The sequence below is a fragment of the Aquarana catesbeiana genome, linkage group LG04 (genome assembly GCF_042186555.1).
Source record: "Aquarana catesbeiana isolate 2022-GZ linkage group LG04, ASM4218655v1, whole genome shotgun sequence".
Taxonomy (NCBI): domain Eukaryota; kingdom Metazoa; phylum Chordata; class Amphibia; order Anura; family Ranidae; genus Aquarana; species Aquarana catesbeiana.
Genome location: NC_133327.1, coordinates 30,720,448 through 30,748,122, shown reverse-complemented (window position 1 = coordinate 30,748,122; position 27,675 = coordinate 30,720,448). Strand labels below are relative to the sequence as shown.

The window sequence follows — 27,675 nt, the reverse complement described above, 5'->3', positions numbered from 1 at the left end:
TTTCTTATAGATCTTTTTAGTATTTTTAGCGCTGCTATTTGATTACACTATTGGTGAGGGCGAGTTTATAGTGTATCATTTATTATTAATTTACATGATTTTGTATCATTAAGTGGCTGCTTAGAGTGAGGGGCTAGTCCCATGAGCGCAGTGTTTGGCACATAGAAAGGGGCAGATTACCTTTGTACCATATCAGTTATACATAATTATGTTTAACTCAAATATTTATTACATCTTGTGGATCCCCCAAAGAGATTAATATGTAATTTACGATCAAATAAGACAACAAAAAATAAATAAATTAAAGATTTGATTTTTTTAACAGTGGGGACAGGTCGGCAGGAATTCCAATCCATTCTGGGAGAAAAGCCGCTTCATATTTGAAAATTTTAAGATAAGGGGAGTCTGGCAAAGTGAAGTTTGTAAGGTAGATGGTTTCACCACCAGCCAAGTATGCAGCCCAATAGCCAAATGTCCCGATGGTCATAATGGTGTGGTTACAATGTGCCAGGAGGGCAAAATCACGGGCAGGAGAACGTTTGTTGCCATTTCCAGTAAAATGTACATCTCCTAGAGAGGTATTAATGTTCTCTTTACACCAATCCATCCCATTACTGGTCACCACAAAGAGGGGGTTATCATACTTCTTTCTGAAATAGTCCATAGCTTTTTGCATATAGTTTTTGTCAGCTACCACACCTTTCTTTGCCTGAGCCATGACAGATACATTGTCCCCCCTGCGAACATGAACTCCGATATAGGTCACATTTGTTCTATTCCCTTTCAGGTTTGCAAGGTATGAATTTGCCTCTTCCTTAATATGGTCTTGAAAAGTGAATTCTTGTAGAATTTCTTCCCTTATGTGATGATAGAAGGTCCATGAACATGGAGTACCAAACAATTTAACATATTGTCCAGAGATGTTGGAATATTCTGGTGACATCCAGTCATTCAGTTTATATTTCCGCCATTTAATCTGGCCAAGAACATCCTGATGAAGAATAGGCAATTTTATCTTAAATATCCTTCCTAGCTCATTATGCATCTCTGGTAAAATGTACCCTTGGTGTCCATTAAGCTTTGCCAGAGCATAAAGCACTGCATACTCCCCCATTTTGTTTCCAAGGTGTGCAGAAGTATTTGCAGTCCACATGACAGCATCTGATTGTGAGTTGATGGGAAGTGATCTGTTTATGACAAGTAGGTTAATGCAAGAGCTACTCTCATGGTTTGTATAATGGATCTCTGTTACAAGACTTGATTTCCTGGTGACACAATACCAGAAAAATAATACTTTAACAGCAAATAACATTAAAAGCACACTCATCTTCTTTAAATTGAGGTCCATTTCAAAACAGAATTTTTAAAGTCCTAGATATAAATAAGAAGATAAAGAAATCACAAAAGGTTTTTAGACATGACATTGTTACGTTATATACATTAATCCTTTCAAAAGCTAACATACAGTAAATGGTCCTAGTGCATGAATACTACATGATTACTTGCACGGTTGTGACATATGGTGAAGTCAGTAATGTTAATATTGGTGGTTGTCACTAGGGAAGAGAAAAAGGAGAGCATCTAATACAAGTGATACAAATAGATAAGATGCTAGTCTAATTTTAGATGAAAGAGAGGGAGTCATCCCACATTTTTCTTCCTTTCACATAGTGTAAATCGTATATGGTAAAGTCTTTTACTGAGAATATTTATTTCCATGTTCCTCCCAGCCAACTTACGCTTTCCTATATTTTATAACTATATGACTTTATCCACTTGCCTACTGGGCACTTTTACCCCCTTTCATACTTCCTTTTTTTCACACAAATATACTTTTCTTTTGGTAGTATTGTAATGGAAATTTGTAAGTTCTGTATATAATTGTATTGTATTTTGTATGTATTGCACTCTGCCCTCACTGTGCACACGGCACTAATAATGTTTTCAGTAAATGTTTACATTCTTTCGAGTCCTGATTAGAATTAGCCTGCCTATGTAACGCCCCTTGTTACCATAAATGTACAATTGTAATATTAATGTGATACCTACGTAATCATGTGCATAAAAACCTTCAATTGCGTCATAATAAAGCAGAACAGTTATTTGGAAAGATGCTGAGCGTATCTTTTGTGTCTGTTCCCTACTGCAGTAGTTATTATTAATTTGGAACCACTAATCAATATGAGGATAGGGGTTGCCTATCATCAATTTAACCGAGTCAGCATGGCGAGCCAGCCAGGAGGGGATTCCAGGTGACCCTGAGTATCCGAAACGAGGAGCTTGATACGATCCGGGAATTTCTGATAATCAGCCGGCTGAGGTAAGCCTTTTGCTTACATTTGAGTTATCAGACTTCCTTGATCGGTAAGGCATTTTCGGGACAAAGGGTACCTATTTTACTCCCCTTAATCGAACTGTATTGATTGGTGGTTATATGTTATGTTGTCCCTGTCTATTGTCCATTGGAGTGTTATAGATAAGAAAGGGAAGAATAGTGCTGTTCACAGGTATATGTAGTACATCTGCTAGATAAAGTAGTTTAGAGGCAAGAGGGTATAGGCACACGTAGAGAAGAGAGAGAAGACTGGCCAATCATTATGGGCATTGAATTAAGTAAGGGAATGAAGGGTAAGAGACCCTCAAATGCCCAGCGCAAGAGGAGCGCTATATATGAACCGAAGGTGTGGTTCCGCCTATACTGAGCCCCTAGATTAATGGTTAAAGTTGACAGTGATCCACATTGGGTAACTGGGTTACCAAGGTTCACAGGGACTAAGAATCATGCAGAGTAAACAGCTAGAGAAACAGCTATCTATGTGAGCAGGATGGATCAAGGGTGACATTAACACTAGACAGAAAGGGACATTTTCATGTTAAGTTGTGGGATGAATTTGGGGTCAGGCACTACAACTAGTAAAAGTCAGAAACAGAGAAATGAGAGGTAAAACAGAATACTTTATATGTTGTCAGAGAGGGAAGATGGGATGAGCACTCTGGCTGCCCATCTGATCATAGAATCATAGAAGCTAGATATAAAAGTTATTTAAACAAAATAAGGAAAGCAGAATTTATGCAGGGAAATATTAAAGAGTTAAAAGAAAGTGAGAGAATGATATGCATGTGTTGTGTACAAATGGGAAAAATGTAAGCGATTTTAGAGAGATATTGGTGTGTGTGCGAATGCTGGGACCTTTAGTTCTATTGCTTGTGTGTGTCATGTACGCAGATGTGACCCCCTCCTTTGTGCTCTCATGAAAGAAATGTGGCTGGGATGAGAGGTCAGTGATAAGCTGGAAGGACACCATTGCCAATTTCTGTTTTTTAGACAAAACATTTATAACAAAATGTGCCGGGTTAACGAATCTAATGGTAAACAATGTGATCACAATTATTTTGAATCTGTTTTCCAAACATGGTAAAATGAAGGTTACATTTAACCGTGTATTACACAAATTAAATATCCTTTGATAGTGGAAACAGTGCATTTAAAAAAGGGAAATTAAGTAAAATTAAGTAATAATGAGTATTATTTCTAATATGAGTTTAACAATTATATAGATATAATGAAACTGGTTTAGACAACCTTTGGTTGGAAATGAAATCCAGGTTATTGGGGAAATTTGTAAAAATGGGATTAGTTTAGATTAAGATAACAATTTTGTAATTTTACATTTATACAATAAGCCCTTATTGAGAGAAAAAAAGATTAAGATGAGGTTGTTATTTTGAATAAAGCTGCCATAATATTTAACAAAGCCAAGATGGATGGGATACATAAGAAGTTTTTCTACAAAAATGATATTGTAAGGTTTTTGATGAAAACTTGATGTGCGGTCCATGATGTAAGAGTAATAATAAATAAAATTTAAATATAACAGACCCATCACATCAAGTCCACACACCCTGTTAGGATAGATACCACCTGCAACCAGTTGTTTTATAGTTTTTGATGCTTTCTGGTCCATCATACAGATTGGTCCTTTTGTTTTTATTTATTTTTATTTTTGAAATCCAAAGCAGAATGTGTGGATTGTGAAATGATGTGCCCCTTTTTCTTGTAAGTACAGTGGTATAAGCAGAAGAATATTTTTGGATTTATGGACATCTCTGCATGACCGCTGGGTATTGTTATCATTTATTATAATATTGCCAGGAAAAGGTTGTCTTTTGAAACATGAAACTGGAGTTCTTACACAAATAGTGTGATAGAAAACAAGACATTGTAATATATTTATGCAAGCTGGACCCAGTAATGAAGGGTTCACCCCGATATATCAGAGCTGTAGCTCTTATGCAAAGGTGCTATTAGACAAAGTTAGATATTGTTTTGGTCAATGGTCCGACATTCTGTGCAGCAAATTTACAGCTAACTAAATGTTTGTCTAATGAAAGGTTTAAAATATGAGTTTGTTTATGTACAAATCTAATAATGAAAAATGCGTACATTTATTCAAAAGAAAGGAAAAGACGCATGTGTTAAATTGATGACATAGGAATCAGCTGCTGCGAGTCCAGTGCAGGACACACTCCCTGAAGACCCAGATATTTAATTTTTTGTAGATTTGAGTATGCAGTTTATCACCCAGAAGGATACTCTGTATTCAAAGTCATTGGACCCTTTTTGCCCAGCTCAAGAAGCAGAGCTCCATGTTTTAGCAAAGCCTGTGAGCTATAAAAAGAGTGTATATTTATATAGATAGTCGAGATATAGAGAGCTTTTGGTTCCATTTGAAGGGCCAGAAGTTTGTTTTTACTTCGGCAGGTAAACCAACCAAGCATGCCAAGTTAATTTGATCGGCTGTTTTCAGCCTTCCAGCTTCTTGCTGAGGTAGCCATATTAACTTTCACACATGGAAGCAGACCAGGTGACTAAGGATGCTGCATTTACAGCCCCGGACACTTGATGGGTCTGTGCAACTCACAGATTCCACCCTAGTTCTGGCCCAGTATAGCTGGGATTAATAATTCAACTTTAGGGACCCCAGAACGAGAAGAACAAGTGGTCCACAGGGGGCAACTTCTTATGAAACAGGACTTTGGAAAAGGTGATCATTTATGTCTGCCAGCCACTCTTTTCCCTCCAGCTTGACACATGGACCGTGTCATCAGTCACAAGCAGTTATGGCTGCCTTAGTAAATGAGCATGGGATAGAGCCAGGGTTCACCACAGTTGTTTTTATAACATACCACTTCTTGTTTTACCTGTTACCAAAGGTGTTACCAAAAGCTGAACATCCCTTCCAGAGATTAAAAAAAGATATATCCAGATGTCCAAGTTAGGATCTCACAAGTATGTATTTTGTCTGTATGGACATGTTTCTTGGATGTCCAGTGGCAAATGCTACTGCAAAGGCCACAGTAAAAAGTGTTATCAGAAGTAGTTTGTAAGTACATAGTGCAGAAAGTACAGAGAGTAACAGAGGAAATAATTTTTATAGGAGAGTCCTTACTAGAAGTTTTGAGGTTTTATTTTTACACCCCCTACTGTCTACAATATAGCGGACAAAGTAAAGTAAGAAACTAGAAAACTTTTGCCTGAATGTTTTCTTAAATTTTATCAGGCCTCTAAGGGGATATTGGACTCTCTCCCTATGAGATTTGGTTTGGGAGTGTGTTACTCACTTGCTTATATTTTGTCTCAGCAGCTGAAGTCCTCCATTCGGATCTCACGGAGAATGCTGATGATCTTTTAAGGTTTTTTACAAACTCATTTATGTGTTTTCTCCCTAATTCCAGATCCTAAAAGTTTGGAAGGATCTAAAACTAAAGCCAGGTGACTTTTGGATTGTTAAGAGACATTTATATATAAGGAAATGTTTGGAGACTCAATACAGCATGTATTTCATGACAGTTTTTGCAAAACTTGAAGGAAAAGTCACCTGGATCCACACCAGACACTGCAAAAAATGACTAAATTAAAGAAATCTCTGTGTTTGATTTGTTTCCCTCTTGTGATCACAGTCTAGGGTACTTTTTGATTCAATTACTTTAATTGTAAGGGATATATATATTTGAAAAATAGTTTAGCCATGTTGAAGTCATATTTGTCTTTTGTATGTCTTCCATTTCATGTAGAATTGTCTGTGTTTACATATGCTGATAAGTCAGCATGTCCACAATTCAGCTAGAAGGCCATTCTGGCCACAGGAGTGTACAGCCAGTACTCTGTAAATATGTCTTATCAATCATTTGTTTTTCACAATGAAAAGTCATTTTGCAATGAAAAAGTTGCTCAGCTATTATTTTCTCCACAATGGAGTTTTTTTGCCTCTTTGGCCAGGACTACCTCCACCTAAGCGTGTGGAGGTTCCAGGTTAAAGGTGATAGCAGGTATGGTTAGTGATCAAAATATTGATCAAAAGAGGGGAGACTGTAATGGAAATTTGTAAGTTCTGTATATAATTGTATTGTATTTTGTATGTATTGCACTCTGCCCTCACTGTGCACATGGCACTAATAATGTTTTCAGTAAATGTTTACATTCTTTCGAGTCCTGATTAGAATTAGCCTGCCTATGTAACGCCCCTTGTTACCATAAATGTACAATTGTAATATTAATGTGATACCTACGTAATCATGTGCATAAAAACCTTCAATTGCGTCATAATAAAGCAGAACAGTTATTTGGAAAGATGCTGAGCGTATCTTTTGTGTCTGTTCTCTACTGCAGTAGTTATTATTAATTTGGAACCACTAATCAATATGAGGATAGAGGTTGCCTATCATCAATTTAACCGAGTCAGTATTTAATCACCACTAGGTTTTTTATTCTTGCTAAATAAATGAAAAAAAGACCAAACAAAAAAAAAAGTTTTTCATAGTTTGTTATAAAATTTTGCAGACAGGTAATTTTTCTCCTTCACTGATGTGAAGTGATGAGGCTACACTAATGGGCACTGATGAGGTGGCACTGATAGGCACTGATAGGCTGCACTGATGGGCACTGATGTGGCAGCACTGATAGGTGGCACTGATAGGTAGCACTGATAGGTGGCACTGATGGGCACTGGTAGGTGGCACTGGCGAGCACTGAAAGGCAGCACTGATAGATGACACTGATTGACAGAACTGGTGGGCACTGATAGGCTGCACTGATGAGGTGGCACTGATAGGTGGCACTGATGGGCACTGGTAGGCGACACTGGCGAGTACTGAAAGGCAGCACTGATAGATGACACTGATTGACAGCACTGGTGGGCACTGATAGGCAGCACTGGTGGGCACTGTTTGGACTGCACCGATAATCAGGACACTGATAATCAGTGCCCTGATTATCAGTGTACATGTCCCTTTCACACAAGCCGGTTATTGGCTTTCCTCTCCTCATGCTGTCAGCGTGAGGAAAGGAATGCCGGTAACCGGCTTGTGTTTACATCATGATCAGATGTTTTTGGATGCAGCTGATCGTGTGGTAAAGAGCCAACATTTTTTACTGGCAACCTAAGAAATTACAGAACTTGAAAACTAACAGTGAATATTTGAGCAGTATAAATATGATATGGAAACACTGACAATACCTAGAACAGTCATTTGCTTGATTTATACTTAAAAAAGTCAACACAGCATTAAATTATCAGCCCCTGATATTTACTGGCAGTTGTAAAAAAAAATCACTGATTTTTACAAACTGTCAGTACATTTACTAGCGGTTAGCAACCCTGCACACTAAGCTTGTGAAATATGAACTGTATGTTCTACACTCCACTCAACAGAATACAGCCACACACTGCCTACCCCCCCCCCCACAATAAGGATCACAGACTTCTCCTTGTAATATGTAGATATCAGCAGTCACATCCATACACAGGCTGCTATTGTACAATCGCATCTACACCAATATCAACACACTGACCAGGCCAGGCATGAACACTATGAAGGACTACAAGTCCCATCACAGCATTCCAGGACATGCTGAGCCTTGTATTTCACACCGGCTCACCTCATCCATATCATCGTCCTCCTCAGACTCCTCAACCTCACTGAGATCAGTCCTCCTCTTCTCCTCCTCCTTCCATTTCATCCTCCATCTCCTCATCTTCCAGCACAGCTCTCCTCTTCGCATGGGATGCCATGCTGTCCTCTTCCTCCAGGCCCAGCATGCAGAGGCGGAGGTAAACAGGAAGTTCCGCAGACTGTACCATCTCACTACTGGTGGGGGGTGTTCATGGAGCCCGGGTGGGGTTATTGGCTTGTCAGCATTTCGCCCTCGCACTGCCAGTGTGATGAAGGATCAACAAGGACAGAGAACATTACTGGTGTGGGCCGGGTGCAGAGCCGACCTTCTAACCGGACAGGACACGGACTGTACTGCTAATAGAGGTCACCCCCCATTTCCCCATAGACATACAGAGGCCAGGACATGTGTGGTGAGTGGCGGGCTCATGATCGGATTGTCTCGGGAATTTCCAGCGTTAGCGCATGCGCAATTCTCATCTGAGCCTGTTGTAGCCATTTTTACTGGCACCATTCAGCTCCTACAGACATTTACGGGCACCGAAAAAGTGCCCTGTTTTTACGGACTTCCCGTAAATCTATGAGCGGTTGGCAACACTGGTGGGAATGGGGGTAACTATTGATTTTACCACATGCAACTGATGGGTTTTAGATTCCTATGAGTCTAGCAAGTATTTTAAAAAGATCACCAGATTATTTTTAAGAATTATTAATTTTGCTGTAAGGTAAACAATCTACAAGCGGTCTAGATTTCAAATGGTTGCTAATTTGTTCAGGGCTGGCCACCCCAGGAAGTTCAGCCTAAGGTCTGATTGTGTCATGTATCTACAATCATAAAGAGATTGCACCAGGGGCTTAACCACAGGGGTTACAATTGCAACCTGTGTGGCCCCCTTGTACACCTGGATAGGAGGAGAGGCAGATGCATATAGAGGAACTGATCTCTCTATTGGTCCCTGTATATGCAGCCTCCCCTGCTCTCCTCCAGCTTCTTTCTGCTGCCCCCCCGTGTGCTCTCCCCTTGTCTCCTCCAGCTCTGTCAGGATAGAGAGCAGGGAAGGGGCAGGTAAATGTGTAATTTACCAGCCCCTTCCTTTTCTGAGTGGAGAGTCAGTGATCCATACCAGTCACAGGCTCTGTTATTTCATAACTGACACATAGTAAACTGTGTTGAATGTCTCTGTACAGAGCTATTCCTGTCCATTCATGCTTTGCTGCTGAGTCTGCAGAGATGGAGATTGAGGGCTGTGTCCACAATCTCCTTTCTCTGTCTCAAACATATAACATCAGAGGTCTGTTTAGACCCCTGATATCTCACCAAAGTCCCCCAATGGAGATCCTAAAAAAACTGTAAAAAATAAGATTGTAAAATAAAAAAAAAATGGTAAAAAAATAAAATAACAAAAATAAAAAACTACTGACACCAGTGGTGGAACTACTGTGGTCCCCAAGGTTGCACTTATGTTTCACTACCGGCCTCGAGAGAAGGGCCCTAGCTAAGGGTCAGGTGGGCTCTTCATGGATTCTTGCACTGGGGCCCTGAAGGTTCTAGTTAGGCCACTGGATTGCACCAATTAAACCTGCATAGAAGGTATGCTAGGGTAAAGCCTTTGTTGTCCAAAAAGAACATTAGGACAAGACTGCAGTTTGCTATTGAACATACAGTATAGGCAAAGAATCAAAGATAGAGTTTTTGCACAGTAGCAGTGGATGTTTGTCACAAACCAAAGACAGCATTTAAGAAGACCTCATACTAACTGTAAATAATGATGGTGTTAAAGTTGTAGTTTGGGTTATTGGGAAGACAAATAGTGCTGGAAGGACAGATAGAATAATGGTTTCCCATACACATCACACTTCTTTCTAAGGTTTCTGCTAGTTAATGTGGAGGAGATGAGACACAACATTTTTTTTATGTTAGTCCCCTTATGTCCTCTGATTCAGGTGGGATGTTTATGGTCTTCTTGAAACATTAGGTGTTCCATAATTTTTTCCTGTTACTGCAAAAAAGTGCCAGCACCACAGGATTTTTTTTTGTAAGGGATAAATTAATTGTGCAGGGCCACCCCTCACATTTTTGTAAATATTTTATTATATATTTTCATATGACAACACTGAAGAAATTACACTTTGCTGCAAATGTAAAATAGTGAGTGTACAGCTTGTATAACAGTGTAAATTCGCTGTCCCCTCAAAATAACTCAACACACAGCCATTAATATCTAAACCGCTGGCAAAAAAAGTGGGTACACCCCTAAGTGAAAATGTCCAAATTGGGCCCAATTAGCCACCCCCCCCCCCGTGTTACAAGGTCTCAGGTGTGAATAGGGAGCAGATGTGTTAAATGTGGTGTTATCGCTCCCACTCTCTCATACTGGTTACTGGAAGTTCAACATGGCAGAACTCTTTGAGCATCTGAAAAAAAGAATTGTTGCTCTACTTAAAGGTGGCCTAGGCTATAAGAAGATTGCCAAGACCCTGAAACTGAGCTGCAACATGGTGGCCAAGACCATATAGCGGTTTAACAGGACAGGTTCCACTCAGAACAGGCCTCGCCATGGTTTACCAAACAAGTTAAGTGCACATGCTGAGCATCAAATCAAGAGGTTGTCTTTGGGAAATAGATGTATGAGTGCTGCCAGCATTCCTGCAGAGGTTGAAGGGGTGGGGGATCAGTCTGTCAGTGCTCAGACCATACGCTGCACACTGCATCAAATTGGTCTGCATGGTTGTTGTCCAAGAAGGAAGCCTCTTCTAAATATGATGCACAAGAAAGCCCGCAAACAGTTTGCTGAAGACCAGCAGACTAAGGACATGGATTACTGGAACCATGTACTGTGGTCTGATGAGACTGGGGAGCAGGCCCGGATTGGCCATAGGGCAAACCGGGCACTTGCTCGGAGGGCTGCGGCCACTGGGGCCTGCCAGGCTGCAAGTCCTTCCAGGGCCCAAGGCAGCTGGGCTGCTCTTTGAGCTCGTGCTGCTCATCCAGCCTCTCCGCGGCCGTCCGGCTGCCAGTTAAGCTCAGCCATCAGCGCCGGGGGGAGGAGCTAGATGAGACACCTTCGGCCTCTCCGCGGCCGCACGGCGCCCGTATAGGTCAGCTGTCAGTTCTGGGGGGCGTGACTGTGAAGGGGGAGGAGCCAGAGCAGACACCTGTGACCTGCTGCAGACACCTTGGGGCCGGATAACAGAAAACGTGAGTGCGGCCCCCCTGGATAGGAGGAGCAGTGGGGGTGGCTGCATATAGAACAATTATTCTCTTCATCTTCCTCCTGCAGTATCGGAATGCCTGTGACAGGGAGAGGAGAAGCAGGCATTCAGAGACTGCGGGAGGAAGATGGAGAGAACAATTCTTCTATATGCAGCCGCCTCCACTACTCCTCCTTTCCTGCTTCTCTCTGCTGCCCTCCCTGGGCTCTCCACCCCACCCATACTCTTTGCCTCCTCGTGCTCTCCACCTCCCCTCATGCTCTCTGCCGCCTCCCCAGTGCTGTCCACCTCCCCCATGCTCTCTGCTGCCCCCCATGTTCTCCACCTCCCCCATGCTCTCTGCTGCCCCCCATGCTCTCCACCTCCCCCATGCTCTCTGCCACCCCCCATGCTCTTCACCTCTCCCCATGCTCTCTGCCACCCCCCCAGTGCTCTCCACCTCCCCCATGCTCTCTGCCACCCTCCCGTGCGGTCCACCTCCCCACATGCTCTCTGCCGACCCCCCATGCTCTCCACCTTCCTCCATGCTCTCTGCCACCCCCCCTGTGTGGTCCACCTCCCCACTTGCTCTCTGCTGACCCCCCTTGCTCTCCACCTCCCCACATGCTCTCTGCTAACCCCGTGCTCTCCACCACCCCAATGCTCTCTGCTAACCCCATGCTCTCTGCTAACCCCATGCTCTCCACTTCCCCCCATGCTCTCCACTTCCCCCCATGCTCTCCACCGCCCTCCCTGTGCTCTCCACCTCCACCAATGCTCTCTGCCTCCTCAATGCTCTCCGCTGCCCCTCCATGCTCTCCGCTGCCCCCCCATGCTCTCTGCTCCCCTCCATGCTCTCCGCTGCCCCCTGTGCTCTCCACCTCCCCCCCATGCTCTCCGCTGCTCTTCCTGTGCTCCCCACCTCCCCCGTGCTCTCCGCCGCCCTCGCTGTGCTCTCCACCTCCCCCCATGCTCTCTGCCACCCTCCCTGTGCTCTCCGCCTGCCCCCATGCTTTCTGCTGCCCCCCATGCTCTCCGCTGACCCCCCATGCTCTCCGCTGCCCTCTCTGTGCTCTCCACCTCCCCCCATGCTCTCCACCACCCTCCCTGTGCTCTCCACCTCCCCCCATGCTCTCCGCCACCCTCCCTGTGCTCTCCGCCTTCCCCCATGCTCTCTGCCACCCTCCCTGTGCTCTCCACCTCCCCCCATGCTCTCCGCCGCCCTTCCTGTACTCTCCGCCTCCCCCATGCTCTCCACTGCCCCCCATGCTCTCCGCTGTCCCCATGCTTTCCACCTCCCCCATGCTCTTCGCTGCCCTCCCTGTGCACTCCAACTCCCTCTATTCTCTCCGCCACCCTCCCTGTGCTCTCCAGCTCCCCCCATGCTCTCCACCGCCCTCCCTGTGCTCTCCACTTCCCCCCATGCTCTCCACTGGCATTTGCCCCCACTGCTGTCAATCACAGCCAGTGAGCCAATAAGGAGATGGAAGGGAGGTGCAAGAATTGCCGGCATGAGACCCGAGAAAAGAAGGATCTGGGCTGCTCTGTGCAAAATCATTACACAGAGCACGTAAGTATAACATGTTTGTTATTTAAAAAGAAAAAACAAGGTTTTAATATTACTTTAAGGTAGGCCATAGATTATATGATTTTGTTTTCTGCAGCCACAGGTCAAAACTCAAGCTTTAACCCTCAATAAATACTTGGGTGGTGGTAATTGCATGATGGACTCATTAGGTGGATATTTCTATCATTTGAACACCACATAATACCTGTAATGTATGCATGTGTGGGGGACAGGAATGCTTTTACATGTTTTGTTATTTTTATTTATTTTATATAAATGACATGTTTTAACAATTTTTTATTTGTATTTCACTAACAAGCCCCCTATGTAATAACATTGGACAGGTGACAGGTACTCTTTATGGAGACATCAGGGTTCTATCAGATCAGTAATGATTCCCCTGCCCTCAACTCCATCCAAGTTAGCACAGGACTGTGCTTGATCAGCTGTTTACTCCTTTTAGCCAGGATTTTTATAGCTCTGAACCCAGAAGTGCTCAGAGCTGAGCGCTTCCAAATTTACATTCTGTAGGGGACATCAGCAAATGAAGAATCCCTGATGTTCTCCCACTCCACTTCCCAGAGAAGTAGGAGAGACAAGGGACTACAGGGGTGTTGTGGCAAGGGGTCGACACTGCGCAAGTCATGGAAAAGCCACCCAAATCACATTTACTTAAAAGCTTGGTGTTTGCTAAACAAAAAAACCCCAAACAAACAAAAAAAAAAATGCTCACAGCTGCTGTTGCAGCCATGAGCATATTTTAACCATTTGAAAGTCTTGACATACCACACATGTCCAAAGAGCTTAAGTGATTCATATTCCCAAAATATTAACCGTGATACTGCTGCAGTTGAGTGGCTGGCACAACCTTACTTCCCCAAAAACCTAATCTGTACGCATAGATGTAGCATACTTACCAACAGTGGTGGCCTGTCCATTAGGGGCACACGGACGCTGCCCCCCCTAATCCAGGACAGTCCTACTTTTTAGACAGTTGTCTCACAGGCTGTGTCACGGGAAAGTACTGTGCTGAATGAGCCTCATACAATTAGCTATTGATGATAAACAGTCATCAGCAGTGTGTCAGCTCCATGTAACATGAGCTGGGAAGGTTCTGAGGGTGGAATTTGGCACATGTAAACAATTTGGAATTGACAACCACCTGTACTGCGGTAGCCTGACATTGCACTTGTTTTTAATATATATATATATATATATATATATATTTACACTTTTTACATCTTTTTTTTAACTTTATTGCTATAACAAAAGGGCTAACAATAACCCTATGTGATAGCATGGGCGGGTGACAGGTACTCTTTATAGGACATCACGGGTCTATCAGATCTTTAATCAGTGGTTGTGCGTCCATTAAGCCCCCTCTCTCCAGCCAACCCCTCTATGTAAAATTGATAGATTCATGCATTGCATGATCCTATCCATGGCCACTGTAGCCACCCCCTATTCAGGCGTCCTGCCCCTTTTCAGACTCCGGCTGCCTGAATTACAGCGGCGGGGGTGTTTTATTGAAGCACCTGAATAGAGGTGCTTTAATAGGCTCTAATAGGCTTCAAAAAAAGGTAAACTACGAGCGCAGAGCATTGCGCTCTCAGTCCACCCAGGTGTGTTAGAAAAGCAAACTTAGCAGAACAGGAAGAAGAGACGCGGGGAGGACACAGGAGCTATCGCGTTACCCGTCCCACAGCTCGCGCCATGATGGGGTAAGTGTCGGTCAGACAGTGGGTGGGTGGGTGAGTGGGCGAGCACAGTGGCTGCATTTATGGGCACAGAGGCTGCATATAATAGGCAGACTTGGCTGCATTTGCTGGGCACAGGGGCTGCATATGCTGGGCATAGTTGGCTGCATTTGCTGAGCACAGTTGGCTGCAGTTGCTGGGCACAGTGGCTGCATATGATGGGCACAGAGGCTGCATATTATGGGCACAGTTGCCTGCATATGATGACCACAGTTGGCTGCATTTGCTGGGCACAGTGGCTGCATATGATGGGCACATTTAGCTGCATATGATGGGCACAGTTGGCTGCATATTATGGGCACAGTCGGCTGCATTTGCTGGGCAGAGTTGGCTGCAAATGATGGGCAGATTTGGCTGCATATGATGGGCACAGTTGGCTGCATATGATGGGCAGAGTTGCTGCATATGATGGGCACAGTTGGCTCCATTTTCTGGGAACAGTTGGCTGTATATGATGGGCACATTGGCTACATATGATGGGTGTAGTAGCTGCATATGATGGGCACAGTTGGCTGCATATGATGGGCACAGTATATGCATTTGCTGGGCACAGTTGGCTGCATTTGCTGGGCACAGTTGGCTGCATATGATAGGCACAGTGGCTGCATATGATGGGCACAGTAGCTGCATTTGAGGGCACAGTGGCTGCAATTGATGTTCTTGTTTCAGTATTTTTCAGTTCGTTTGCACCCCCCCAAAAATTTTGAGCACCAGCCGCTACTGTCACTAATGATTCCCCCGCCCTCTGCTCCATCCAAATCAGACCTCCAATGTCTTCTCTGCAGCCAAGTGCAGCTTTTCAAACACTGATTGTGTTTGAATAGCTGCATCTGTAGCTACACTAACTGATAAATGACAGCTGTGACCCTGGAAGTGATGTAATACATATAATTTCCAGGGTGATTAGTAGCAGGTGGGATTGGGAAATGGATATGCCCAGAGTTCCTCTTGCATTCAATGAGAAAGCCATTTCCCTCTGTCCCTGGCTCATTGAAGGAACGGGAGAGCCTAGAAACCATCGCTCTTGACGGCAGCGAGTGAGCGCCCTTTGCAAGCCCCATAAAAGTGATCGGGTGGCTCTAGAACCACCCGATCACTTTTATTGGAAAGCCCTGTGTCGACTCCTAGCCACGTGTCTACCATGCCAGTTATAAACGTATTTTAGTAGACAAGTGGTTAATCAAGTTCCCTTTCAATGTGCTAGCCATAGCCAAAACTGTTGGAAACAGCTGTATGCGTTCTGGAGTATAAAATTCTGGTGCCAGTTTTAGTGTGGGGGGGGGGCACAGGAGACTTCCACCATATACATGGTGCTACTGTCTAGACCTGAACTAGCACCAATATGTTACTGTTTTAGGCACTTTACATACCTCTTTATGACCGCCCAACACATATGTGCAGCGGCAAATGGTGGGCTTTAACGCCTGCATGCAGCACATATGTGTCGCTCGGAGGCCACTGCTTATGTTCTAAGAGCTCACTCACTGCACACTCCCAGCACAAAGACTGAGCTGTTTCAGACAGCTCTCGGTCCAGGCTACCAATTGGTAGCCGGTGGGACTGACTTTCCTATCATGTGACCACAGTGACAGTGATTGCAGATCATTCCTGCACCCCGCGCATTCAGAACTATTTAAATGGACACTGGGGCAGGTGGAGAGGGGTTGATGTCTACAGTCCTCCTTTAACCACTTAAGGACTGCCAGATATACATTTACTGAGGCAGGACGGTCCTTAACCACTTAAGGACCGGAAGGATTTGCCCCCTTAATGACCATGCGATACGGTACTGTGTCGCTTTAACTGACAATTGCACGGTCATGCAACGTTGTACCCAAACATAATTGACGTTCTTTTTTTTCCCACAAATAGAGCTTTCTTTTGGTGGTATTTGATCGCCTCTGTGGTTTTAATTTTTTGCGCTATAAACAAAAAAAGAGCAACAATTTTGAAAAAAAATCCAATATTTTTTACTTTTTGCTATAATAAATATCCCCCAAAAAATAAAAATTTCTTTATCAGTTTAGGCCGATATATATTCTTCTACATATTTTTGGTTAAAAAAAAAATCTTAATAGGCGTATATTGATTGGTTTGCGCAAAAGTTATCGTACAATCTATGGGATAGATTTACGGACTTTTACTTTTTTTTTTAATGTTTTTACTAGTATTGGCGGTGATCTGTGATTTTTAGCGGTACTGCGGAGAAATCTGACCCCAAATTACACTTTTTGGGGACCAGTGACATTATATTGATCAGTGCTACAAGAATGCACTGATCAATGTAAAAATGACACTGGCAGGAAAGGGGTTAGCACTAAGGGGCGATCAAGGGGTTAACTGTGTTCCCTAGGTGTATTCTAACTGTAGAGGGGTGGGCTGCCTGGGACATGACAGAGATCACTGTTCCCAATGACTGGGAACAGTAGATCTCTGTCATGTCATCTGCCAGAATGGGGATCTGCCTTTTTTACAAAGGCAGATCCCCATTCTGCCTCTGTACTAGGCGATCGTGGGTCCCACAGTAAGAAAACACTCCCAGGGAACACAGTTAGCGCTTTGATCACCCCTGATGTTAACCCCTTCCCTGCCGTGTAATATATACAGTGATAATGCATTTTTTTGCACTGATCACTGTATTGGTGTCACTGGTCCCCAAAAAGTGTCAATTAGGGTCAGATTTGTCTGCCGCAATGCTGCAGTCCCACAAAAAATTGCTGATCGCCGCCATTACTAGTAAAAACAATAAAAAAAATTAAAAGTCCATAAATCTATCCCATCCTTTGTAGACGCTATAACTTTTGCACAAACCAATCAATATACGCTTTTTTTTTTTTTTATCAAAAATATATAGCAGAATACAAATTGGCCTAAATTGATGAAGAAATTAGACTTTTTTACATTTTTTTATTGAATAAATTTTTTTAGCAAAAACTAACAAATATTGTTTTTTTTTTCAAAATTGTCGGTTTCTTTGTTTATAGCGCAAAAAATAAAAACCACAGAGGTGATAATATACCACCAAAAAAAAGCTCTATTTGTGGGGAAAGGATACCAATTTTATTTGGGTACAGCGTTGCACATCTGCGCAATTGTCAGTTAAAATAACGCAGTGCTGTATCGCAAAAAATGGCCTGGTCAGGAAGGGGGTAAAACCTTCCGAAGTGGTTAAAACCCTCTGTGTTTACATGTTTACTGGTATTACCAGTGTTTTAATGTTGTTTTTGTTTACATTTGCTTTTATATAGCCCCATAACTACAGCCCTCTTGCATATGTTTAATAGTCACGGGAAAAGGGAGCTGGTGTGAGGTGGGTGGAGGTAGTGTCTCAGTTCCAATTATGCCGTGTACACATGAGCGGACTTTCAACGGACTGAACTCCGAAGGACTTTTTGACGGACTTTCGGCGGAATTCCGACGCATCGGACTTGCCTACACACGATCACATCAAAGTCCGACTGATTTGAACGTGATGACGTACGACCGGACTAAATAGGGAAGTTCATAGCCAGTAGCCAATAGCTGCCCTTGCGTCGTTGTTCGTCCATCGGACTAGCATACAGACGAACAGATTTTTTGACCGGACACAAGTCCGTCGGAAAGATTTGAAACATGTTCTATTTCTAAAGTCCGTCTGATTTTTCAACAGCAAAGGTCTGATGAAGCCCACACACGATCGAATTGTCCGGCGGATTCGTTCCGTCAGACCTTTGCTGTAGAAAAGTCTGGTCGTGTGTACACGGCATTAGTATACATACAACAAAAATATTGGGCCCACAGGACTTTTATTGAGTCACACCTCAGACATAGTATATAAAAAAATATGAAAAATGTATTGACATATATTTAAAAACAAAACATAATGAAAAAATGCAATAAACATCAATACATATGTAATGTTCGACTTTGATAAAAAAAAAAAAAACTTTCCATAGAACCTATGTAGTCCATGTAGATGACCACCATCAATCTGAAATAACTGTGCTACCATCTCAATGCGTTTCGCGAGGGAAATCTCGCTTCTTCAGGAGAGGCACAGGAGAGTATCTGGAGATAAAGTACACATGTAAATAAAAAAAAATAAAAATTATAAATAACAAGTATACATATATAACAAATAAATATGTGCATGTAGGGGGGCGTGGCTAGAGCTTGCAGCGGATGGCAGCATAATCCCGGAGCTCCGGAGCATAGAAGGAGACAAAAGCGCCTATTTTTACCACAGATCACCGCCTCACACATCTCTCACCCACCACAGACACCCGCCAACACCAGCTACTTCCTGACAATGTCAAGGAAGAGGCAGGGGGACTGTAAACCTAAAAAGCTCACTGCATACTTCCTCCAGCCCACAGATGGAGCAAGCCAAGATGGCATCGGACCTCCGGCCCCCTCCTCCACGCTACATGACAATCATTACTCAGATCTTCCAGATGCAGAGACCTGGGCCGACAAATGTACTGGGAGATCTTCTCCCAGGAGCTCTTCACTTCATCACAGTCCTCCGTGTGCAAGTCCAGCCAAAGCAAGGATGAGACTGGATACATCAACAGCAGACACACGGGTGAGTTCTGGGTTAACCCCAAGCACAACAAAAACCGAGCTCCAACCCATAGCATCCATCCATAGCAAATTTCCCCACCTCTAACCAGCCTGTACTGGACACACAGCTCAAAGAAATGCTGCTATCCCTGCACCGCTCTCTATATGTTGAATTTGCTACACTCACTCACAAATTCACAGCTGAGCTTTCCTTGATGGGCAATAGAATCAACCAAGTAGAACATATTATCACTAACATTACCACAACAGTCAACGATTTAATTGACACAAACGAGGATAATGAGGAAGAAAGGCTCTGGTTAAGTACCAAAATCGCAGATTTAGAAGATCGTTCAAAACGTAACAACCTGAAACTGAGGGGAGTATCTGAAACTGTACCGCCACAAAATCTCATGCATTACACTAAAGAACTTTTCCATACAATAGTGTCTGAACCCTCCCCCTGGACCTCACCATAGATCACATTTACCACATACCTAAACCTTCTTTCCTACCGAAAGAAGTCCCCAGAGACGTCCTCCTGAGAATCCACTTTTTCTCCACAAAAGAACAAATACTACAGAAATCACGCTCCCTATGAAAGCTTCCAGAACCTCATGCAAACATCCATTTCTATGCAGATCTCTCCAAACACACCTTGGACACCCACAGACATCTAAATAAAATCACCAAGACACTACGTAACAACAATATACCATACAAATGGAAGCACTCTACCAGATTAATCATAGAATACAATGGAACATCGTTCAACATCACTAGAAAAGGCCCTCTCACTTCTGGGAGAATGGGGCATCATACCCATCCAGACCCCCATTACGATACCTGTAACCCTCCAGGCAAGCTCCCCCCCCCGGCTCAATACCCAATCGGGGTCTCGCAACAGAAACTGCTAACATTCAGATAAGTCGGTGATATATGTTCTAACCATGAATAGTCTCTTTGTATGGCTCCCCAGCCATTGCATTAGATCCACTTGAACTGTTTCCCCCTACCCGAATTGCAATAGCCTACTTGATCCCTGTTGAGGCTGTACAGTTATGTCCTCTTTGTTCTGTTCAATTGCTAACCCTTCCTTTGTTTTCCCCTCCATGCATGAGAACTTAGTTATCCAACTACATGACTGTTCTAAAGTGACACCTACCACCAAACCTAAGACCTACTTCGAGATCCGATGCCTATGAACCCATGATGGCAGATCATCTACACCTCATCCCAACTTGATCGTGTGTATGCTACCCATATAACTACATCAGTCCTACAATGACACTTAAAATTCTTTAGCTGAATGTGAAAGGCCTAAACCACCCCGCAAAATGGGCATCTCTTTGGCAGACGGCACACCAATCACATTGCGATATTATCTGTGCTCAGGAGACCCACTTCAAAGACTCGAATACTCCCCTCCTTCATCATAAAAACTTTCCACATATCTTTCTGGCATCTAACCAAACCAAGAAGACAAGAGGAGTACTAGTCGCCATTAACAAATCAACATCGACTTCATACTACACGAGTCAATACCAGATCCTGGTGGCAGATATCTAATCCTTATTAGGGATGAGCGAACGGTTTCGGCCCGAGCATAAGTTCGGGCTGAACTTTGGTTGTTTGGATGTTCTGCGAACACTGAACAATATGCCGTGTTTGGGGAAAATTCGAAACACCGTTAAAGTCTATGGGACACTAACATGAAAAATCAAAAGTGCTCATTTTAAAGCCTTATATGCAAGTTATTGTCATAAAAAGTGTTTGGGGGCCTGGGTCCTGCCCCAGGGGACATATATCAATGCAAAAAAATGTTTTAAAACCTGGACGTTTTTTCGGGAGCAGTGATTTTTTTAATGCTTAAAGTGAAACAATAAAAATGAAATAGTCCTTTAAATATCGTGCCTGGGGGGTGTCTATGGTATGCCTGTAAAGTGGCGCATTTTCCCGTGTTTAGAACAGTACCACAGCAAAATGACATTTCTAAAGGAAAAATTGACATTTAAAACTGGTTGTAGATGTAATGAATTGTCAGGTCTTGGCAACCGTGAGAATGTGTTTCTCAGCGACAGGGTAGTGTATATCTCGCACTGGCTCGCTCATCTGGTAAGGAAAACTGTGTTTTTTCCTTTCGCGATGAGCGGCAAGCATTGCTGACAGGTGTCTGGTATGAATCATGAATCATGAGTGGGAACGCCGCGCCAAATTTTAAATAAAAAACCGACATGGGTTCTCCTCAAGGGGCATACCAGGCCCTTAGGTCTGGTATGGATTTTAAGGGAAACCCCCTACACCGAAAAAACAGCGAGGGGGTCCCCCCAAAATCCATACCAGACCCTTATCCAAGCATGCAGCCTGGCTGGTCAGGAAAGGGGGTGGGGACGAGCGAACGCCCCCCCTCCTGAACCGTACCAGGCCGCATGCCCTCAACATGGGGGATAGGCGCTTTGGGGCAGGGGGGAGCCATGTAGCCCCCCCCACCCCAAAGCACCTTGTCTCCATGTTGATGAGGACAATTGGTTGTCGGGGTCTGCGGGCGGAGGGCTTATCAGAATCCGGGAGCCCCCTTTAATAAGTGGGCCCCCAGATCCCGGCCCCCCACCCTATGTGAATGAGTATGGGGTACATCGTACCCCTACCTGTTCACCTGGGGGAGAAGTGTCCATAAAAAAACACACTAGACAGGTTTTTAAAGTAATTTATTAGTCAGCTCTGGGGTCTTCTTCCGACTTCAGGGGTCTTCTTCCCACTTCTCCGCTCTCTCCGGCCTCTTCTCCCGGTGTCTGGTTCTTTTCCCACTCTCCGGCCTCTTCTCCGCTCTCCGGTTCTTCTGCCGGGCTCCTCCGCTATCTTCTGCTCTTTTGCCGCTCTTTTGCTAGCGGTGGCCCGGTCTTCTCCATTGTCTTGTTCCCTCTTCTCTTCTTCCAATGTTAACACGATGCTCTCTCCCGCTGTAATGCTGTGTGCGAGGTGTGCAACGACTTATATAGGCATGGGGCGTGGTCACCGGGTGATGTATCTCTCAAAAAGCCCAGCTTCCATTTCAAATGTTTCCAAAGTACTGTGGTTGCGCTTCAACCGGAGATACTCTCCATATGGAATGGAACATACAATCGGCGCAGGATGTGCGTTGGTAGCATGCAAAATGGTATTTCCAGCGGTAGGCTTCGGTTATAGCGTGCTAGATACATGTCCCTCACTGTCTTTCTGGACCATAATGTCAAGAAATGGAATCCTATTAGAATCATACGTCACAGTAAACTGTAAATTCCAGTTATTGGAGTTGAGTTTGGTCAAAAAATCAAGACAACCCTGACTTAAGGCAAGAGGATACAGCAAAAAATTTTTGGCTAGAGCTTACAACCGCACCAAGGGCCAAACTAGAGACTCTTTACTTTTTCATAAAAAAACTGTTAAATCTAAAAGTACTGTTAGATTTATTACCCGTTACAATTCTCAGCATGATCAGCTTAAAGCGATCTTACATAAACATGGTATCTCTTGACCCGGGATCCAGTTTCCTCCAAGTTTGTTCCCTCTCCCTGTTGTATATAGACGGGCTGCATCCCTGAGGGATAAGCTGGTGCACAACCATCTTTCAGGGCCTACCCTAAGAACCAATCCACTCAAGGGCACCTTTAAATGTGATGGCTGCTCTTATTGTAAATATATCAATACCGGCAAAAATATCATCTTACCAAATGGAAAACAATTCTTTCCCAAGAAATTTGGTAGTGGTCAAACCCAACGGGTAGTGTGCCTTATGACGTGCGAATGCGGAGCCTTCTATGTGGGGAAAGACCTTCAGAGAGTTCTGGAGACGTATTCATGATCACACTTACGTCATCAAGATAGGAAGGCGTGCTGCCCATGATCATGCATACTGTCCCTTTATTGTACAATTTTTAAGCTTGGAACACATTCCGCAGGATCTGCGATGGGGGACTGGGACAGTTGCATTTACCAGGGAGAAATGAGGTGGATACATTCTCTCAGGGCCACCATTGCCTCTAGGTTGAATGAGGCCACCTCATTTAAGTCCTTTTTACCCATTTAGGGTTTTTTCTTTGAATGTTTGATATATATTTATTCATTGTTATAATACAAGAAACACTATGGGACCTATGTTAGGTATTATAAAAATAAAAAGAAATATCTGCGCTTTGATGGACAACAATAACGTACAGCAGCTAGGCACTATAACCCAGATAGTATGCACATAAGCAGATATATAGCAAAAAAGTGCAGTGCTCTAAATTGATAAACATGTGTATGCCACAGCTAAATATTAACGTGCAATAGTGCAAATAATATCCATGATTTAGAACCATAAATCATGAAAATCAGTAGAATCAATACAGTGCACAACAACAATAGATTAAGTAGGTGTCCAATGCTTCAATAATGCACAAAGTACAAATATCCACATTCGATTAAAGTTGATAAGTGACTTGAGCTCATAAGATAAAATCCTGGTGTGCTGTGAAGTGAATCATTCATAAATAGTGGGACCTAAGATAGATTTGACCATGTGAGACCACCACCACAGAGAGACAGGAGGCTTACCAGAAAGCCAGTGACAGCCCTTACTCAGGGGGGATATAAGGCTTGTTTGATCTGAGATCCTGCTGGAGAAGTGTCCTGGTGATTGGAGCCTGGAGAGATGTCTCAATGAGCTGGGCCTTAACCACCCCATGGTTACCACAGGCGCTGGGCGGTAGTCCAATCCAGTCCCATGACCAATTCTTAGATGTGGTGGCTGCATTCGTTTTCTTCTTTTAGGCTTTCTTTCTTCTGTTTTTATCTGGTGATCTGGCCAGTAAGTCTGTGCTGTGCTGATGCCCTTTTCACTGTCTCTTCTCATTGAAGAGATTGTCTGGTTAGGTATTGTGTGTTGTTATTATTTTATCTAGCCTTATGCATGACAGTATTTAGAGATTTAAAAAAAAATTTGGGTTCCTTTCTGTTTTTTGTTTTTTTTTTATGTTGGTGCCCATTCTAGGTCCTTTGCTGTTTCTACATCCGGGAACTGCATTCCCCCTTGCTTTTGCAGCTATTGGTCATAGTACCCTGGGCCATCTCCTCCGGGGTCATCTCCCCCTGGGGGTTGCGGTGTCCTGGTGTCCCCTGCTGACGCTACATTAATTCACGTCCCCTTCTGCTCTGGGGGGTGTGATTGGCATCATCTTCCCACTACCATTTCTGAGATATCCACAGCCTTCGTTTGTGTGACGTCACCGTGTCAGCCGTCTCGCGCATGCACATTGCATTCCGCATTGCACATGCACGCTGGTTGGTTCTCTCTCATGAGTGGACACAGCTGTGTTCTGCTCGCGGTTTTGACTTGTACCCTTGGCCACATCCTGTGGGGAGGCATTGTCTCCACCTCCCACGACTGATGTGAGCTTATTGGTGGTTCACTGCCATGACACTGGAGGGGTGGGGTTTTTGTTTGAGACCTGGGCTATTTAGCCCAGAGGTTTGTCTCTCAGCATTATTCCACTCATCTGTTGATCAGACCACCAGATATCTCTCTGTCTTTCCCCTTAGGGTAATTATTGTATTTTGTGGCACATTGTTGTTTGTTTTAGATTATGAGTGGCTGCCTTGTTTGGTTGGCCAACTGAGATTTATGTTGGTTTTGTTTGGCTTGTCTATGGGGGGTTCTTAGTCACTTCACTTTATGGCATCTTTTGCTATTCTGGTGTTTTTCTTTGTTAATACACCAGTCATTATGTATTACTGGATTTATTGTCACTATCACCACTCATACACACATTCCACACCATTATGATATATGATAATCATTCACATTGCATGACTCACCAGTCACTACCCAACAAACCATGTGGCTCCAGTTGTTTGACTCACTGGGCCAATCAATCTTTATTTCCTTTTGCAACATATTTATCATTGGATGTAGTCACTTATTATCTTTCACATGTATACATTGTATATATTAACAAGCTGCGTTCCCCACATTTTGGTACATTTTTTTCATTTTCAAATGTCCTTCTTGGTTTATTGATTTTTTTTAAGATACACCAATATTTAATAGGTAGACACATAATAGAGTTGTTTTTTTTTCTCTTAAAATATTTATTGCTTTGAGTTGGCACATTTTTCATTAATTAACACAATTGATTGTTTCAGGTGTGGGGTTATCTCTTTTTTCTTCTAGGATCCGACACCCACCATTTGGGTTTCCTGGTGAGAGCATAGCCATCTTTCTCTCATCTCTCTGCCCCTCCACAGCTCCCAGTGGAAAAATAATGGACCTTCTGGCATTTTTTCTGGCTTTTGTTATTATTATATATATTTGATATACATCCGACTTCAATCTATTCACAAGCCTAACCCCTATTTTGGTGGAAGTTGGCTAGCATCTTGCAACTAATTGTAAGTTGACCACGTGAGATTTTATGTATATTAGTTTTACATAGTTACATGCACATAGATATTTGATATATATGTATACTTGCTTTTTTTTATATATTTACATGTGTTCTTTATCTACAGATAATCTCCTGTGCCTATCCTGAAGAAGTGAGATTTCCCTTGCGAAACGCGTTGCGATTAGTAGCACAGTTATTTCAGATTGATGGTGGTCATCTACAGGGACTACATAGGTTCTATGGAAAGTTTTTTTTTTTTTTTTTTATCAAAGCCGAACATTACATATGTATTGATGTTTATAACATTTTTGCATTATTTTTTGTTTTTAAATGCATGTCAATACATTTTTCATATTTTTTATATACTATGTGAGGTGTGACTCATTAAAAGTCATGTGGGCCCAATATTTTTGTATGTTTGCATATGTTTAACCCTTTCCAGCTGTTTATTTCTTGAGATTACCATAATCTACGACCAAAAAAACAACCCATGTATGTATGTTATTTGTTGTTTCTACCCGTAGTAGGGCCAAGAAACAATAGTGCATATTTAGCTTTTTTCTCCTACCTAAAACACACTGACATTAACTGTCATGAATACTAAATAAAAAAATAAATAACCACTTAAGGGCTACCCTATAGCAGTTTTACTGCTACGGGGAGGCACCTCTGGGCCGGATCACGTATACTGTATATGCGTGATCCAGCTCTTGCTGGTAGGGAGCGTGCATGTGCGCTGCCGCCAGCTCACTCCCGTTGTGATCACACACAGCAGGAGCCCAGAGGTGGGTACCGTGGACTTGATGTTCATCGCCACACATGCCGATCCTCCAGCAGAGAGCTAGGACAGTGGTCTGCCTATGTAAACAGAGCCCCATTCTGACAAGAGGGAAGGCATGGATCCTGTGTCTCTACAAAGCAATAACATGGATCCATGTCTTCTCCTAGTAAAAGCATCTCCCAGAGTACATATAAACACTGATCAGGCACACAGTTAACCCTTTGATTGTCCATGATGTCAGGACAACGTCATCTAGAGCCCAAGGCAAACATACAAAACTGCGCCCCCCCAAGATGCAAAAGCATTATTTGTCAGCAAAACTCCCCCCTCAAAAAAAAATTAGGCACTAATCTGCATGCTTACCCTCTAAGCATAAATCCCCCCTCCTCCCAATCCAAATCTGCCCCCTGCTGAAATCCCACCTGCCAGCACAAATTTTTGCCCCCCCATCCTCCCTCCAAGCTCAGATCTTCTCTCTCTCCAAATCCCCCACGCTCCCCCCAAAAAATCACCCCTCTAGCATAAATTCTCTACCCCTCAAATTTCCCTTTCAAGCAAAACTCCTCTCCCTCCAACTCTGAATCCCCTTTACAGCACAACTACTCCCCCCATTCCCCCCTCCTAGCACAAATCCCCCCCCCCCAAAAAAAAAGTCTTGCAGGAGGCTTTGAGACTGTGTAGAACCCACTGTGCATTTGAAGTGTAGCATCTGCTAGGACATGGAGGAAACAGCTGGGCTCTTGATGATGACACAAAGAAAATGATGGCTTTTGCCAGGTTAGAGCAGAAAAATTCTTAATTTGCTGGGCTGAAAAGTATGCTATGTCAGCTCAACTCATCAAACCAGATAAGAAGTTCATATTAAAATTAACCCTGGGGAAAATGATGAAACTCCTCTTTAAAGTGTATGTAAAGGTAAACCGGCCTCTTCTGGTTTTGGATAGAGAAAGGGGGGGGTTAAACCCTGCAATTTTTTTTGCCATGTCCCCACTGTAGCGGCTACCATCACATAGACAGAAAGTAAGGGGATGTATTGTTTAGAAGCTAAGTGTCACATACCTGGTGTTGCAGGGTCAGGCAAGCCGGGTTGGTTACTAGGGATGAGCTTCGTGTTCGAGTCGAACCCATGTTCGACTCGAACATCGGCTGTTCGATCGTTCGCCGAATTGCGAACGATATGGGCCGTTCGCGCCAAATTTGTGTGGCGCGTCACGGCCCATAATTCACTGCGGCATCGTAGTGCATTGCTTGCTGATGATTGGCCAAGCATGCACTATGACCCACATGCTTGGCCAATCACAGCGCCGCCTTAACAGAGAGCCATAATTGGCCAAAGCCAAGGAGGCTTTGGCCAATTATGGCTCAGGGGATTTAGTACACGCCCCACACTATATAAGGCCGCCTGCACGGCGGCCCTGTGCAGTGTGTTCCGGTGTGCTTAGAGAGAGAGAGAGACAGTGTCATTTCATTTGAGTTAGC

General features: G+C 43.5%; 1 protein-coding gene across 1 annotated transcript in view; it reads right to left on the bottom strand.

The window, feature by feature from the left end:
* Window positions 1-206: 206 nt before the first annotated feature.
* The window catches only part of LOC141139124 (galactoside alpha-(1,2)-fucosyltransferase 2-like), a 42,695-nt gene continuing 15,226 nt past the window's right edge, over window positions 207-27,675 (bottom strand). The window contains exon 2 of the mRNA XM_073624945.1: window positions 207-1,371. Coding sequence (XP_073481046.1) covers window positions 302-1,348 — 1,047 coding nt within the window. The 5' untranslated portion in view covers window positions 1,349-1,371 and the 3' untranslated portion in view covers window positions 207-301. The remainder of the gene's footprint in view (window positions 1,372-27,675) is intronic.